A 16,843-nucleotide genomic window follows, 5' to 3' on the forward strand; every position below is an offset into this window, starting at 1 on the left:
TCTCTCTAGCAATCCAATGGATGTATCTGAGTTTTCCCAGGAAAACTGTATTTGCCTGACTGCATTGTGCCAAGTGTAAAGTTTGGTGGAGGGGGGATTATGGTGTGGGGTTGTTTTTCAGGGGTTGGGTTTGACCCTTAATTCCAGTGAAGGGAACTCTTAAGGCATCAGCATACCAAGACATTTTGGACAATTTCATGCTCCCAACTTAGTGGGAACAGTTTGGGGATGGCCCCTTCCTGTTCCAACATGACTGCAAACCAGTTCACAAAGCAAGGTGCATAAAGACATGGATGAGCGAGCCTGGGGTGGAGGAACTTGACTGGCCTACACAGAGTCCTGACCTCAACCCAATAAAACCCCTTTAGGATGAATAAGAGCGGAGACTGCAAGCCAGCTCTTTGTGTCTGACATCAGTGCCTGACCTCACAAATGCGCTTCTGGAAGAATGGTCAAACATTCCCATAGACACACTCCTAAGCTTTGTGGACAGCCTTCCCAGAAGAGTTGAAGCTTTTATAACTGCAAAGGATGGGCCAACTCAATATTGAACCCTGCAGACTAAACACTGGAGTGCCATAAAGTTTATGTACATATAAAGGCAGGCGTCCTAATACTTTTTTCAATATAGAAACACATTTTCATATTACACAAAGATAACCTAAGAAAATACAAATTTTTTAAATGACAATTTAATTTATTAAGGAAAAAAAGCTGTCCAAACCTGCCTGGCACTAAGTGAAAAAGTAATTATCCTCCTTGCTAAATCATGAATGAACTGTGATTAACCACATTTTTTGGAAAGCAGAGTTAAAGTTCACTTGCCACACCCAGGCCTGAATACTATCAGACCTGTTGAATAAAGAAATCACCTAAACAGAAGCTGTCCAAAAGTGAAGCATGCTAAAGAATTAAAAAAGAAACACATCAACAATCTAAAGAAATTCAAGAACACATGAGAAACAAAGTAATTGACATGTATCAGTCTGGAAAGGGTTACAAAGCCACCTTAGATTGTACGCCCCTTGAGGGTTAGGGACTGATGTGAATGTACAACATATATGTAAAGTGCTGCGGAAATTGACAGCGCTATATAAGTAACTGTAATAAATAAATAAATAATACATTTCTAAGGCTTTGGGACACTAACGAACCATGATAAGAGCCATTATCCAGAAATTGGGAAAACTTGGAACAATGGTGAACTTTCCCGGGAGTGGCCTACCAAATCCAAGAACACAATGACAACGAAGGAGATCATAAAAGAACCCAGAACAACATCTAAAGAACCGCAGGCCTCACTTGCATCAGTTAAGGTCAGTGTTCATGATTCAACAATAAGAAATAGACTGGGCAAAAATGCAATTGAAATTGAAACTGAATTAAAACAATTCTGCATTGTGATAGATTCAAAAATATTTTTACAGCACTGTACATACACTGCTCAAAAGAATTGAAAGAACACTTTTTAATCAGAGTATAGCATCAAGTCAATTAAACTCCTGGGATATTGACCTGGTCAGTTAAGTAGCAGAGGGGGTTGTTAATCAGTTTCAGCTGCTTTGGTGTTAATGAAATTACCAACAGGTGCACTAGATGGGCAAAAATGAGATGACCTCCACAACAGGAATGGTTTTACAGGTGGAGGCCACTGATATTTTTTTGTCTACTCATCTTTTCTGAGGCGATACCTGGACCCTACAGAGGTTGCACAGGCAGTCCAACTCCTCCAGGATGGCACATCAATACGTGCCATTGTCAGAAGGTTTGCTGTATCTCCCAGCACAGTCTCAAGAGCATAGAGGAGATTCCAGGAGACAGGCAGTTACTCTAGGAGAGCTGGACAGGGCCATAGAAGGTCCTTAACCCATCAGCAGGACCAGTATCTGTGCAAGGAGGAACAGGATGAGCACTGCCAAAGCCCTATAAAATGACCTCCAGCAGGCCACTGGTGTGAATGACTCTGAACAAACAATCAGAAACAGACTTCATGAAGGTGGCCTGAGGGCCTGACATCCTCTAATGGGCCCTGTGCTCACTGCCCAGCACTATAGAGCTTGATTGGCATGTGTCATTGAACACTGGAATTGGCAGGTCTGCCACTGGCGCCCTGTGCTTTTCACAGGTGAGAGCAGGTTCACCCTGAGCATGAGAGATATGAAAGGGTCTGGAGAAGCCGTGGAGAACACTATGCTGCCTGTAACATCATTCAGTATGACCATTTTTGTGGTGGGTTAGTGATGTCTGGGGAAACATAACCATGAGGGATGCACAGACCTCTACAGGCTAGAAAATGGCACCCTGACTGCCATTAGGTATCGGATGAAATCCTTTGACCTGTTGTCAGACCCTGCGCTGGTGCAGTGGATTCTGGGTTCCTCCTGGTGCACGACAATGCCCAGTCTCGTGGAGAGAGTATGCAGGCAGTTCCTGGAGGATGAAGGAATTGATACCATTGAATGGCCCCCACATTCATCTGACCTAAATTCAATAGAACACCTCTGGGATATCATGTTTCAGTCCATCGGATGCCACCAGGTTGTGCCTCAGACTGTCCAGGAGCTCAGTGATGCCCTGGTCAAGATCTGGAAGGAAATACCCAGGATAGCATCTGTCGTCTCATTAGGAGCATGCCCCGATGTCAGGCATGCATACAAGCATGTGGGGGCCATACAAAGTACTGAGTACCATTTTGAGTTGCTGCAATGAAATTACAGCAAAATGGACTAGCCTGCTGCATCATTTTTTCACTTTGATTTTAAGGGTGTCTTAGAATTCAGTCCTCTGTAGGTTGATAATTTTAACTTCCATCAAACAATGGGGCACCCTTATGTTCCTAACACATTACCCAGTCCATATCAGTATAGATATCCAGCATGATATTTTCCCCATTGAGATCTGATGTGTTTTCTTGTCTTCCTCAGAACAACAGTGAAATGAAACAGAACAACATACTGCATATACCCTAAAAATCTCTCCCATCATCACCACCCACATATGACAAAATCATCAAGTGCAAGGCTCAAAGTTTTAGCTAAAAAATGGTGGACAAATGTTTAGAAAACACAAAAGAACAACAACAAAGTAGTACATATAAAATGAGCATAAATGAAGGATGGACCCAAACCCAGGCACTAATGGCATGTGCCAGAGACACTTGATCAAGCTGAATCAGGGCTGGACTAGAAGAAAATGGTGAATAGTTAAATGTACAGGAAAAAGTAAACGGGAGGCACTACAGAGCAGTCTGCAACACCAAAGATGTAGATCTAGAGACAAGCCCAAAAAACATAATTCAGTGTAAAAATCACTGACTAAATATGCTGAAAGTAAAAATAAACATAACTGTGATACAATAAAACACCAGGCAGTTTAAACTCAGAACAGGAAGAAGGTGCCAGCACCCTTAGCAGAGTAGTCGCACAGACAGCAGAAAGATACATGGAAATTATAAGGACAGAAATCTCCACAGACCTTTGACAGGTATCTCCATAGGGAAGATGACTGGGGAGGGAGGGGGCTGTAACCAGGGGTAGAGGAAAGGCTTCAGACTGGATAGAGAGCAGCAGTGGGTGGAGACAAAGTGTGAATCAATGTGGGAGCCAGAGTGAGGAGGACAAAGCAGGGAATGTCTGCAAAAAAGTATTGATATAAATCCCCACTCCAAGCTTTGTTTCAAGCACACTTTCCTATAAAAAATGCCCTTGAGAAAGTCATCCTATGATGAAATGTGTTTGGTTGGAGTCAGGCAGTATTTGTCAGCCTGATCAGATCCTGTTGTGGGGGAGAGAGAGAGGAGCAGTCTTGTACTATAGAGAATTGGGTAATTTAGTTCAAGAAAATGACATGCAACCAGTTGTGTGGTGGATCCTGAAGAAAAGGCCGGTCGTATAGCTGATCTGCACCGGCAGTGGAGAAGATAGATCAATTTTCAGAGGTGCATGCAAGTCTTTGTTCAATCAAAATATGTTTGCCAGATTGAGAGTGTAAAAAATACTGTTCAACAAGCATATGTTCACATGTACTATATTCTGGACATTGGTAACAATTTCACAGGACAACGAGGACAAGGAAACCAGAGCAGATGGCAGTTCAATTCGGACCAACAGCTCCAAAAGATTTCTCTCCTGCAATAGCTGAAATAGCTGAAAATTGGGGGATATTACTGAGCTACCAATGAGTTATCATCACTAAAAGCGATAGACCAATGGGCAGTGACTGCCGTTGTTATGGATTGCAAAGCTCTACTGTTCTTGTGGAACCCTTGCCCACGGAGTTGCCTCCACTTAATGGCAGAATCCTCACAGTGGTCCATCATGGTATGGAACTTATTAGAAACTGTAACACTAGGACACTTTTAATGCACCTACTCCCTGGGACAGCAGTGCTCTAACTGTCCCATATCATGAATTGCCTTTATAGTGGGGTACACAGAGCTCTGAGAGTTTCATGAGTGTTGCTATGTGACAAGATGGAATATGAGTTAGTGGTCAGAAGGAGCAAACTGAAAGTGAGAAGAGCAAATATTACCACTACTACAATTGACCTCCAAGCAACTTATACCCACGCAGTTAGAAGCAGAGTGAGAGCCAAATTGAGGAAGACAAAGAACTATTGAATAAACGGTCATTGCTGTTCTCACAGGGGGACCATGACCTGGGCTGGTTCAAATATGATACCCACAGGAGACACAGCCGTCTTATCCAGGAGACACATCAAAGCATACCTACCTTGTACACACCTCTACAATGGTGGCCAAGCAGATGCTAGAACAGATGGTATAACATGAGGTGATTAAAGAGAGTAAAGTAGCCCATAGATGATTCTGCTTTTTTCGTTCTACCAGTGGGTGGAATGAAAACAACTGATTCCATTCCCCCATCCATGCATTCAATGTGGAAGGGGGAATCACTCCCACTGAGCTGTTGTGTTCTGACAGCAAGGAGACTAAACTGATTGAGCAGCATTTATCCAACAGGCTGGTTGCACAGAAGTCAATCAGTAGATCAACTTCTGTACAACCACTGTTCCCATACATGGATGGAAATTTGTCTGGTCCCTGCTGAACCAGCTGAATTTTGATCCATGTAAGGCCGGCTTAAGAACCTATGGGCTTCAACCATCTTGGTGAAGAAGAGGGATGGCACCCTCTGCTCTTGTCTGTGGACTATATGTGTCTGAATGATGTTATACTATCCTCTTCCATGGATTGAGGAATCACTTGCCACCTTACGAAAAAATGTAGCTCCACACATTATAACACCAGCCAGTATTGTCAGACCCTGTCGCTAATGGAACACTGCCTTTTAGAACCTGGAAAGTATCCTGATCTATCTAGACAATCTAATGGTGTTTTCTGCCACATTGGTGGATTATCCTTGGCACTTAGATGCTGTTTTGGCCCAGCTGCACCAGTGTAGGCTAAAGCTCAAACCTAGGAAGTGAGATCTATTTACACATGAAATCAAGTTCCTTGAACACATCATCTTCATTGGATCTAGTGGTTGCTGATAGAGGCAATATGGTTACAGTGATGGCCCAGTCCCAGAAAAAGATTGAAGCTATTGCCAGAAACCAACAAACTGTTGAGCGAGTGGTCCTGTCTAATCCCAAATAAAAGCATACTGTGTGGCAGAATAGTGTTCTCCCATAATTCAGCAGTAACATGGCAGGTCTGTCAAGGGCCATTTTGGTGGTAGAAAGAATTCACATGGAAGTTATACACTGATATGTCCTCTAAACATTCACCTGGTTTAAGAGACAAGCCATGTGAATCGGGTCGTTCCAATTGATTGATTTGGACACTGTATAGTCTGCTCAGTGTCAAAGGGGGTTGAGGTTTGGACTCTTCCACTGACTTGGTATACATCTGTTCTGCTGGTCGTACTGACCATCAACTTTTAACCACTCAATATGGCAGAAGAGAGATACCATCATGTTCTACTTATAAGAACTACATTATCAAGACTGCAATAGTAGTATCAACCTGTAATCAGACCGCCAAAACTGCCACCCAGATGGTGTGGAAACACTTCTTCCTTCCTTATGCCCGTCCGCAGAAGATATATTCAGAACAGGGACCCTATTTTAAAAGCTTGTGCCATTTACTAGGCTTTAAAGTGGTTTTAAAGGCTAGGTGTTTTTTTTATCTTAATGCATTGCCTGCACTAAGGTAAAAAAAATACTCACTAACTATTTCCCTCTCCCCTCTCTAAACACTTACCTGAGCCTGTCAGACATCCAGCGCTGTGACCCGCTGCAGTTCTCTCTCCCCTCGCTTTCTCTTCTCACTGGTACTTGACCAACAGGTACTTGAGCAACTGCTGTCAATCAAATGCTGTGAGGAGGAACCAGGGGAAGGGAGTCTGACTCCATAGACACACACAGCTCAGGAGCAAGCATGCATGTGTCTCCCCATAGCAAATGGTTTGCTATGGGACACATAGAAAAGAGGAAAAGCCTGCAGCACTGGCAGAGGACACCATAAGAGGAGGGTTGGGCCTGCTCTGTGCAAAACCATTGCACAGAGCAGGTAAGTATACCATGTTTTTTATTTTAATTTAAAAAATAGATTTTACAATCACTTTAAGAAGTTGCACAAGGCAACTGGGCAGGTGAGAAACAAAGAAATTGGACCCACTACTTCAGCCAAAGTGGTCTGGAAATGCAACCATACAGTACATTTCTCAACAGGTTGATCATCCTTCCATGTTATGGTTGGTTGTACTCTTAGGGGGTTTACAGACCTATGGGCCACAGCACCCACAGAACTCAGATTTCTAAATTTTGGAGTGGAAACAACATCTCTTTGAAGTCCAACAATTTGTTAAAAAACAGTCATGGATGGAGCAAGAATACCTGGAAGCATTAGACATTCAACCTGGGAACACAGTGCTAGTCCAAAATAAAGTTACACACCTGCAAGGAAAGCAAACACTGCGGGAAAAAATCCCTGGAACTGTCCTACAACAGTCCATTCCAGGTATAACAGTCTACAGTATCCAGAGAAAAAACCCAAGAAAAATTGAGACAGCTACACCATAAAACCATCAAAACCCACAGAGGTTTTTGAAGAGCCTATCCAAGCTTTTGAGCCACAAACCACTGCCACTAGGGGTTCTGTGTTGATTGCCTCTTGATTTTACACCATTACATTCAATTTCCCCAGGAGATGCCATGGACCCTGGTAATATTACACAGCCCAATGGTCACCCAACGTAGGTCTATGCTCCCACTGTGGAACCCTTTGAACCACCATCCACTGACGCACCTGAAGATAAAGATGTGTCATTTCTTATCCTGGAAGATGAAACTGAGACTCAACCCTTGAGGTGCTCCCAGAGACCTAACTTTGGAAGACCGCTGTATATTTTGTACAGGATGAATGAGTCATCTGCAAACTTTCCAGACATAGCAGGTTTGAATCACGTGGAGTGTAGATGCTCAGATACAAGCGCAGATCCCTTTATCACCATTTCCCACAATGCCCTGGGCTTCTTGACACACCCAAGGAGTGAAAAAAACATTCATTGTTAGTGTTTGATGATGATTTTGCAGGGAATTAAATTCAGTACAAGATATAGCATCGATACAGGAAGACCTCGACATAATAAAGAATTGAGCAGATGAGGTTCAATATTGAGTAAAGTTATGCACTTGGGCACCAAATATATATATATATATATATATATATAGTGGGGATCGAAAGTTTGGGCACCCCAGCTAAACATTTGTATTAATGTGCATAAAGAAGCCAAGGAAAGATGGAAAAATCTCCAAAAGGCATCAAATTACAGATTAGACATTCTTATATTATGTCAACAAAAGTTAGATTTTATTTCCACCATTTACACTTTCAAAATAACAGAAAACAAAAAAATGGCTTCTGCAAAAGTTTGGGCACCCTGCAGAGTTAATATCTTGTACTGCCCCCTTTGGCAAGTATCACAGCTTGTACACGCTTTTTGTAGCCAGCCAAGAGTCTTTCAATTCTTGTTTGAGGTATCTTTGCCCATTCTTCCTTACAAAAGTCTTCCAGTTCTTTGAGATTTCTGGGCTGTCTGTCACGCACTGCTCTTTTAAGGTCTATCCATAGATTTTCAATTATGTTGAGGTCAGGAGATTGTGAAGGCCATGGCAAAACCTTCAGTTTACGCCTCTTTATGTAATCCCCCGTGGATTTCGAGGTGTGTTTAGGATCAATATCCATTTGTAGAAGCCATCCTCTCTTTAACTTCAGCTTTTTCACAGATGGCATCAAGTTACCATCCAAAATTTGCTGAAATTTTATTGAATCCATTTTTCCTTTTACTCGTGAGATGTTCCCTGTGCCACTGGCTGCGACACAACCCCAAAGCATATTTGATCCAACCCCATGCTTAACAGTTGGACAGAGGTTCTTTTTATTAAATTCTGTGCCCCTTCTTCTTCAAACGTACCTTTGCTCATTCCGGCCAAAAAGTTCAATTTTAACCTCATCGGTCCACAGAACTTGTTTCCAAAATGCATCAGGCTTGTCTATATGTTCATTTGCAAAGTTCAAACGAGGATTTTTGTGGTGAGGACGTAGAAGAGGTTTTCTTCTGATGACTCTTCCATGAAGACCATATTTGTACAAGTATCTCTTTATAGTGGAATAGTGTACCACAACTCCAGTGTCTGTCAGATCTTTCTGGAGGGATCGTGCAGTCAAACGTGGGTTTTGAATTGTTTTTCTCACAATCCTGCGAGCTGTTCTGTCTGATATTTTTCTTGGTCTTCCAGATCTTGCTTTAACTTCTACTATTCCTGATGACTGCCATTTCTTAATTACATTCCGAACAGAGAATATTGACATCTGAAAACGCTTTGCTATCTACTTATAGCCTTCTCCAGCTTTGTGAGCGTCAACTATTTTCAGTTTCAGTTTTCTAGACAACTGCTTAGAAGAACCCATGGTGCTGATTGTTGGGGCAAGGTCAGATGAGTCTGGGCATTTAAAACCTTTGAGATTGACATCACCTGGTCTTCCCAGACGATGATTGAGAACAATCCATGACACTGACAGGTCTCAGCTTGGCAAAGGGGGCAGTGCATGCTATAAATTCTGCAGGGTGCCCAAACTTTTGCAGACGCCATTTTTTGGTTTTCTGTTATTTTGAAAGTGTAAATGATGGAAATAAAATCTAACTTTTGTTGACATATTATAAGAATGTCTAATCTGTAATTTGATGCCTTTTGGAGATTTTTCCATCTTTCCTTGGCTTCTTTATGCACATTAATACAAATTTTTAGCTGGGGTGCCCAAACTTTTGATCCCCACTGTATATATGCAAAATACCCATTGAGAGGGGCTTTCCTGGGAGAATCAGTAAAGGAAAAGAATCTGAGGGTGCATATAAATCAGATAGCATGCATTGCATTACAAAGCTAGAATAATACTTTCATAAATCAAAAGGGGCATACATTCAATAGATAAATCAATACTTCTATCCCTTTACAAAACACTGATTCAGCCTCATCATAAATATGCAGTTTAGTTTTGGTTTCCAGTCCTCAGGAAAGTTGTTTTTGAATTAGAAAGAGTTCAGCAGATGGCAGAAAAATTAATATGGAGGTGGAGGACCTCAGCTATGAGGATCAATTACATAGATTACAGTTATTCACTCTAGAGAAGGAGCACTTAAAAAAGAATATGCTTACAATGTACAAATATATCAAGGGCAACCTCAGTGACTGTAATAACCTGTTTACTCTAAGGATATGCAGCCACAATTTCAGGTTAGAAGAAAGGAGGTCTAACCTTAGACTGTGGAAAGGGTTCCTTATTGTTAGAGCAGTAAAAATATGAAACTGCCTCCCTCAGGAAGTGGCACTGGCTGAGAGTGTTGACAGTTTAAAAAAACTATGAGATTTGTTGGAGACTGAAAATCACAAACACATACATGCATACTGTAGGTTGAACTGGATGGACCTGTGTCTTTTTTTAACCTTATAAACTATGTACATCTATAAAACATAGTAGCATAGAGCTGCTGATGCCAGTCCGGCAAATCTGAGAAAATTGAGGAGGTGTCATGAGGAGACAGGCAAGTACATTGATGATGGGGCCCAGCCAAAGTGGAGGACTGAGTAAGAGCCAGCTGTTTATTCAAATTTTATATCATGAAAGACAGTATGGGAATAATTAGCTAATGAGCTAGAAAACTTGTGCAAAGTGGTATGATCAGGGCCATGGATAAGGGGTACCACCAGTCCTCCTGTACTGGGCCCAGGCAGCTAGGTGAATTGGCTGTGGGCAGGGAAGGTGATCGGCATGGCAGAGGGGCAACCACTGGAACCAATCCTTTGTATGGCTCTCTCTGCAGCAGCTGAAAGCTGGCTTTTTCTCCTCTCCCTCCTGCTTGCTTTCAGCTGCTGCAGAGAGAGCCATTCAGGGGATCAGGTCCCGTAATTGCTCCCCCGCTATACCTATCACCCTCCTTCTGCGCCATTCATTTCCCCCTAATGCCCAAGTCCCCCTGTGTGTCATCACACCTGCAGTGCTGCCAGCTTCCCTCCTTTCCTTCCCACTGGCAACTGCAAGTACACAATAGGATCCTTCCACGGGGGGAGGGGGGTCCAGCAAATATGTCACACTTAGCAACACCTTTCTTTCCTGAATGAACACAGTAAGCAAACGTTACTGACCACTAATTGTGTTCATTCATAACTGAAGCATCGTAATCTGTTTTTTTTTGGGGGGGGCTGTCAGGTTGGCTGTATGGTGCCCCGTGGTTTCTAACAGCAGCCCTGGGTATGAACCCTTATTGGATACAGGACTGTCACAAAACAAAGTAATATAAAGCTGTAATAAGAAGTTTCAATTTTTTTATTTTATTTTAAAGCTTTGTGAGGCCCCCTTACACTGCTGTCCTAGACACTGGTCGACAAGTACTATTATGTTCATAGCCCTGATCCCACCTATCATTGCCAATATTATCAGTAATATATAAATCACAAAATTGACTAGATGAGTATAGAGTACGTACCCTGACCTTGTGCAACATTTATCCTGCCTTTGCTGTAAACACAATTTATAAAAAAAACATTATTTTTTATTAATATAATGCATTGTTTTGTATCTGACTTACCTTTTTGATACAGGTTATGGGTGGGTGTGGTTAGTACTACAATGGCTGGAATTGGGTGAAATACCAAATCTACTTGTATAATTTGCAAACATCATGTGAATTTCTCAGAACGTCTCTTTGAATGTTTGCAGACATTATTGTGGTAACATAATATAGCATTGTCACAGAAACAATCTAGATTTCTGCTGTTGTTCACTTATTACACAAAATAATTATTTGAGCTTAGTTCCGCTAGATTTCCAGCAAGCTGCATCAGGAAAGTAACTGCGATTTTCAGTACAGTTAAATAGTCCTGAAAATTCTGTCAAAGGATATGGATTTTATTTGAGGTTTTGCATTTTTAGGTTGAGCAGGTGAAATAGTGGGAATGAGAAAATATTTGAAATCCAAATAATAAAAAAGGAATAGAAAAGGTTTTATTAAAACAAAAAAGACAGTGAATATATTCCTGGCGTGATTTGCACAAATGCATTGATTTTAGGATGGTAATGCTATTACAGCCTGCTCATTTTGAGAACTTAAAGGGTCAGTCCACCTTAAAGTGATATTTTAGTTTGTGGAAGATTTTGGAGTAAAAGAATATGTTACCCAAACATTTCATAATCCGGATATGTGCCTGCTGTACCATGTGCTTCTATGAAAAAGTATCCTGGTCTCTTTATATTGCTTCCTTTGTGTGATTTACCTGATGACCCTGCCAGTCCCCCTGCTTTCCTATGTCAAACTGACCACGCTAGGTATAGAAGCACATAATTCCCAGCATGGTCAGTTTGCTGGCTTATCTAGGAGAACAGTCTGCCTGTCTTCAAATAATCAAACTTCAGCTGACACGCTCCCACCTGCACAGACATTCATTGGGAAGGTCAATGTACTGCTGCTTCAACTCCTCTACCTTTCTAAGCCCCTTATACAGCTGATAGTATATACAGTATATATATATATATATATATATATATATGTTTTGCCTTTCATTTCTATTTTAAAATTAATGGGTTGTTTTAGAAGGTAAGGGTAAGGGGTCACATATACTTTAAACCACCTGAAAGTATCTCTACCATTGTGTTCTCAAGTCTGCAAAACCTGCTGAGGCTATTATGAGGGTTTTCTTCTCTCCCTGTTGAATTGTTTATTTTATATTGCAACAGATGCACTAGGAGTTGCGGGAACAATGCAGGTAGGTGGGAACACCAAAAACTCACAGATGGGCAGGAACAGAGGGAATTATGACCAAGAAAAATCACTATTAGAAGCTGAAGGGTGACACAGCCCATCAAGCTCCACCTTTAATTTAAAATATCACATTTGGGTGACTTGACCCAATAAGTCATATTTCTGCTACACCAGTATTATGCCATCTAGCTAGCTATCAGAGATAAGTATAAATTGGGTAAATTTGGCAAATTGTGATTTTTGATTCTCCTACATGATAGATTATTTTCATCTCTACTAGCTATATAATTTCTAAAGCTGTTAAATATTCATAAAACATATAGCATGTTACTACTGAACCTTCTGTTAAAAGATATAATTTTCCTTTCTGATATTGATGGTGAAATTCAATGAGTATATTTTAAACATACTACTATTATTTTATTTCAGTATTTATGCACCGTGTAGCCTACAGTTTATGAAGCCTCGAGTTCTAAGCTGAAATGTAATAAAATAAAAGCAGAGAGCTTTGCTCAGCACTGTGTTTCCTTCTCCATAATAGTCTTCTGGTAGTTTACTCCATGGTTTCTTGTTTTTCACATAATAAAAGCTCAAATATTTATTTATTTATTTATTAGAATTATAAACCTAGTTTTAGTTTCTCACTGGAAGTGTAGGGCATATATAGTCCTAGAGCTCCCTCAAGACTACAGTTAAGACACACCATTATCATAAGTATATAAGAATTTGGGAAAAATAATCTAAATAATGTCCTTCTGGAAATTATTTAATGCAAGTTAACTTGCAGCAAGTAAGGAAATGCTTTTGAAACATATGATGGTCATTACACACGCTTTGTTTCTTGGCATTACCTAATTTCCCTGTCCGCAACATCTAAATGAATAAACAGTTAACTGAGTTTGAAAAAAACAATATTTTATAAACATAACAACTAGAGACAAATTCTGTTAAGTGTGATTAACCATGACCTTCAAAGACTAAGCTTCTAAAGAACAGCCTGGTCATATGATCGTAAGCCAATCACATAGATCCTAAACACATATTATCTGTAGGTGTACTCTCTTTTTAGAAAAATATAATCAGTTGACATATTATGTATTCAAAAATCAAACGCTTACATCAAATCCCTTTCTTTTCTTCAAACGTTTCTTGTTGAGTTTCTTGCAAGCATACATTTTCCCTGTTGCTCTCATTTGAGAAGCTGATACCTCCCCAAATCCACCTTTGCCAAGAATTCTAAAGTCCATGAACCAGTCCTCTCCAATGGGCTGAGCTTCTAGCCATTTCCACTGAAAAAATCTGGAAAGATATTTGCCCTCCTTGTACTGTGGAAAAGCATTTTCTTTTAAATAATCCAAAGTAGATTGAAGTAGATCTTTAAAGAGCCCATCCGGGACCTTGGTATACTCCTCAACTACTGGTGCAATTCTTTTCTCATCTAAATAGATACAAAAATACTTTGAATGTGGATCAAGATGTTTGTTGATGATGCCAGCAGCTTTTTGCAATCGGTCCTCATCCTCTGCAACATCGTAATCCTCAATATCACCCCAAATATCTAGAGCTGGAACAAATTGCTCGACTGTTCCCAAAAATTCCTGAAACAACTTCTTTCCAATGGGTTGCTTGACACAGATATTGTCAAATCCCAGATCAAGCTGATCCTTCAGATGCTCACATTCTGATAGTGGAGGCAATTTCAGCTTGGAACGAAACTTCTTATTTCTTGTAATTTGAGGGTTAAAGCCCCCATCAAAGCTACCACGAGCTGTAATATATGCTGAATTAGCTACCACTGTTTCCAAAGCCCCAAAATCCATCTTTGATTGTTTAGTCTCCTGGACCAAACATGAACCACTTGGTAGCTAGAGAAAGCAAATCTTGACTGCAAGGAAGTCCAGCCCACACTGCAATCAGTGCTTCCAGGCTTAGCAAAATCCCCTTGAATTATGGACTAAGGACTTCAATCGGGTACTGCGTGTCTATGATACTGTGCATGAAAAAAGAGCAGGAACATAAACTTATGACCTAAAATCCTTAGATAAAATGTTACAAATACAAAAAGGAAAACAAAAAGCAAGTTGGAACATCACCCCTGATGTACAACAGTAATCCAGAGCTTGAGTGATATAATGCAAGAATGTCTGTCTAAAAGAGATAGCTAAATGACAGGTGAGAAACTAATATGCCTGAGTCAACACCTCCATAAACTCTTTATCCACTTAGATAGCTAATGCGACTCTCTTTCTCCCTCTCTCTCTCTATCATTATCTCTTCAACCTACTCTGTTTTCTCGGCCACATAAATATACCACTATTTAATATTTCATATACTTCCTACGGGTCCGCTGCGTTGCTTTGCAAGAAAAAATGAATTAATAACTTCCTGCTGGAACAATACAGTGGCATTATATAATTATATATACAATATATATTATTATTATTACTATAGTTGACCATATTAGCTGCATGTGCTTTCTAGCTAACAAGACTGTTTGTTAGCATTCAACATTAAATTATTTTAAGCAGAAAGTCTTCTATTTATTCTGGATTAATATGTATGTATAATAGGGACAGAAGAAAGAAAAATAAACAGCACTGTATTCATCTTGCAAAGACAAGCCAGTTCTATTATGGTGATGAAAATAGGATTACAGTCTTTACAGACATATATAAAACAAAATCTCCAGATTAGTGCATGCCTTCTAGAGTGTGTGTTACAGAGCAGTCAAACTGGAGACACTGAATTTCAGTGGCTGCTGTCTATAGACTACAAATGTTACAGAGGTGTGTGATATAATTCCTACACTTAGGAGTGACTTACACAAATGTGAAATCACAATCTTTGTTGACCACAAATACATGACAACATGCAGAAAAATATGTGCATTCCTAGTCTAAATGTAAGCTGGCCATACCCCAGTAGATTTTTGAAAATTCATACAATTCTACAATTTCTCAGTAGATTTGATGACTTGAGGAATGATTTTGAAGGCATCTTAAACCATGATTAAAAATCTGATAATTTCATTACAAAATGTAAAAACATATCCTTGTTAACATTGTTACAATTATCAGAAAAATATAATGGAATCCAACAATCTTGTCAAGATATAGCTCAATGTATTCCCTAGATTATTTCCACTTCATCAGGCGCTATAGTTTGGGTACAAGTTAATATATCTAGGTATAAAACAAAAGACTTATTAAGAATTTGTACATAACAATAATACAACAATGACAGCAAAGAATAAAGTTATATACAGTTGAAACTCAAAAAATTAGAATATCGTGCAAAAGTTCATTTATTTCAGTAATGCAAATTAAAAGATGAAACTAATATATGAGATAGACTCATTACATGCAAAGCAAGAAAGTTCAATGATTTGTCATAATTGTGATGATTATGGCTTACAGCTCTTGAAAACCCCAAATCCACAATCTCACAAAATTTGAATATTGTGAAAAGGTGCAATATTCTAGGCTCAATGTATCCCACTTTAATCAGCTAATTAAGCCATAACACCTGCAAAGGGTTCCTGAGCCTTTAAATGGTCTCTCAGTCTGTTTCAGTAGGACTCACAATCATGGGAAAGACTGCTGACCTGACAGTTGTGCAGAAAACCATCATTGACACCCTCCATAAGGAGGGAAAGCCTCAAAAGGTAATTGCAAAAGAAGTTGGATGTTCCCAAAGTGCTGTATCAAAGCACATTAATAAAAGGTTATGTGCAAGGGAAAAGTGTGGAAGAAAAAGGTGCACAAGCAGCAGGGATGACCGCAGCCTGGAGAGGATTGTCATGAAAAAGCCATTCAAAAGTGTTGGGGACTTTCACAAGGAGTGCACTGAGGCTGGAGTTAGCGCATCAAGAGCCACCACACACAGACGGATCCTGGACATGGGCTTCAAATGTCGTATTCCTCTTGTCAAGCCTCTCCTGAACAACAAACAACGTCTTACCTGGGCTAAAGAAAAACAGACCTGGTCTGTTGCTCAGTGGTCCAAAGTCCTCTTTTCTGATGAGAGAAACTTTTGCATTTTATTTGGAAACCAAGGACCCAGAATATGGAGGAAGAATGGAGAGGCACACACTGCAAGATGCTTGAAGTCCAGTGTGAAGTTTCCACAGTCTGTGTTGATTTGGGGAGCCATGTCACCTGCTGGTGTTGGTCCACTGTGCTTCATTAGGTCCAGGGTCAACGCAGCCGTCTACCAGGAGATTTTGGAGCACTTCATGCTTCCTTCCACAGACGAGCTTTATGGGGATGCTGATTTCATTTTCCAGCAGGACTTGGCACCTGCCCACACTGCCAAAAGCACCAAAACCTGGTTCAATGACCGTGGGATTACTTTGCTTGATTGGCCAGCAAACTCACATGACCTGAACCCCATAGAGAATCTATGGGGCATTGCTAAGAGAAAGATGAGAGACATGAGACTGAACAATGCAGAAGAGCTGAAGGCCGCTATTGAAGCATCCTGGTCTTCCGTAACACCTCAGCAGTGCCACAGGCTGAAAGCTTCCATGCCACGCCGCATTGAGGCAGTAATTGCTGCAAAAG

At 40.5% G+C, this 16,843-nt stretch overlaps 1 protein-coding gene across 1 annotated transcript in view; it reads right to left on the reverse strand.

The window, feature by feature from the left end:
- The window catches only part of GRK1 (G protein-coupled receptor kinase 1), a 60,836-nt gene extending 46,443 nt beyond the window's left edge, over positions 1–14,393 (reverse strand). Inside the window, exon 1 of the mRNA XM_089693538.1 lies at positions 13,400–14,393. Within this exon, the coding sequence (XP_089549664.1) occupies positions 13,400–14,101 (702 nt within the window). The 5' untranslated portion in view covers positions 14,102–14,393. The remainder of the gene's footprint in view (positions 1–13,399) is intronic.
- Between the last annotated feature and the right edge of the window lie 2,450 nt (positions 14,394–16,843).

The sequence above is a fragment of the Staurois parvus genome, unplaced genomic scaffold, assembly GCF_062004578.1.
Source record: "Staurois parvus isolate SC_StPar_1 unplaced genomic scaffold, SC_StPar_1.0 ptg000634l, whole genome shotgun sequence".
Lineage (NCBI taxonomy): Eukaryota > Metazoa > Chordata > Amphibia > Anura > Ranidae > Staurois > Staurois parvus.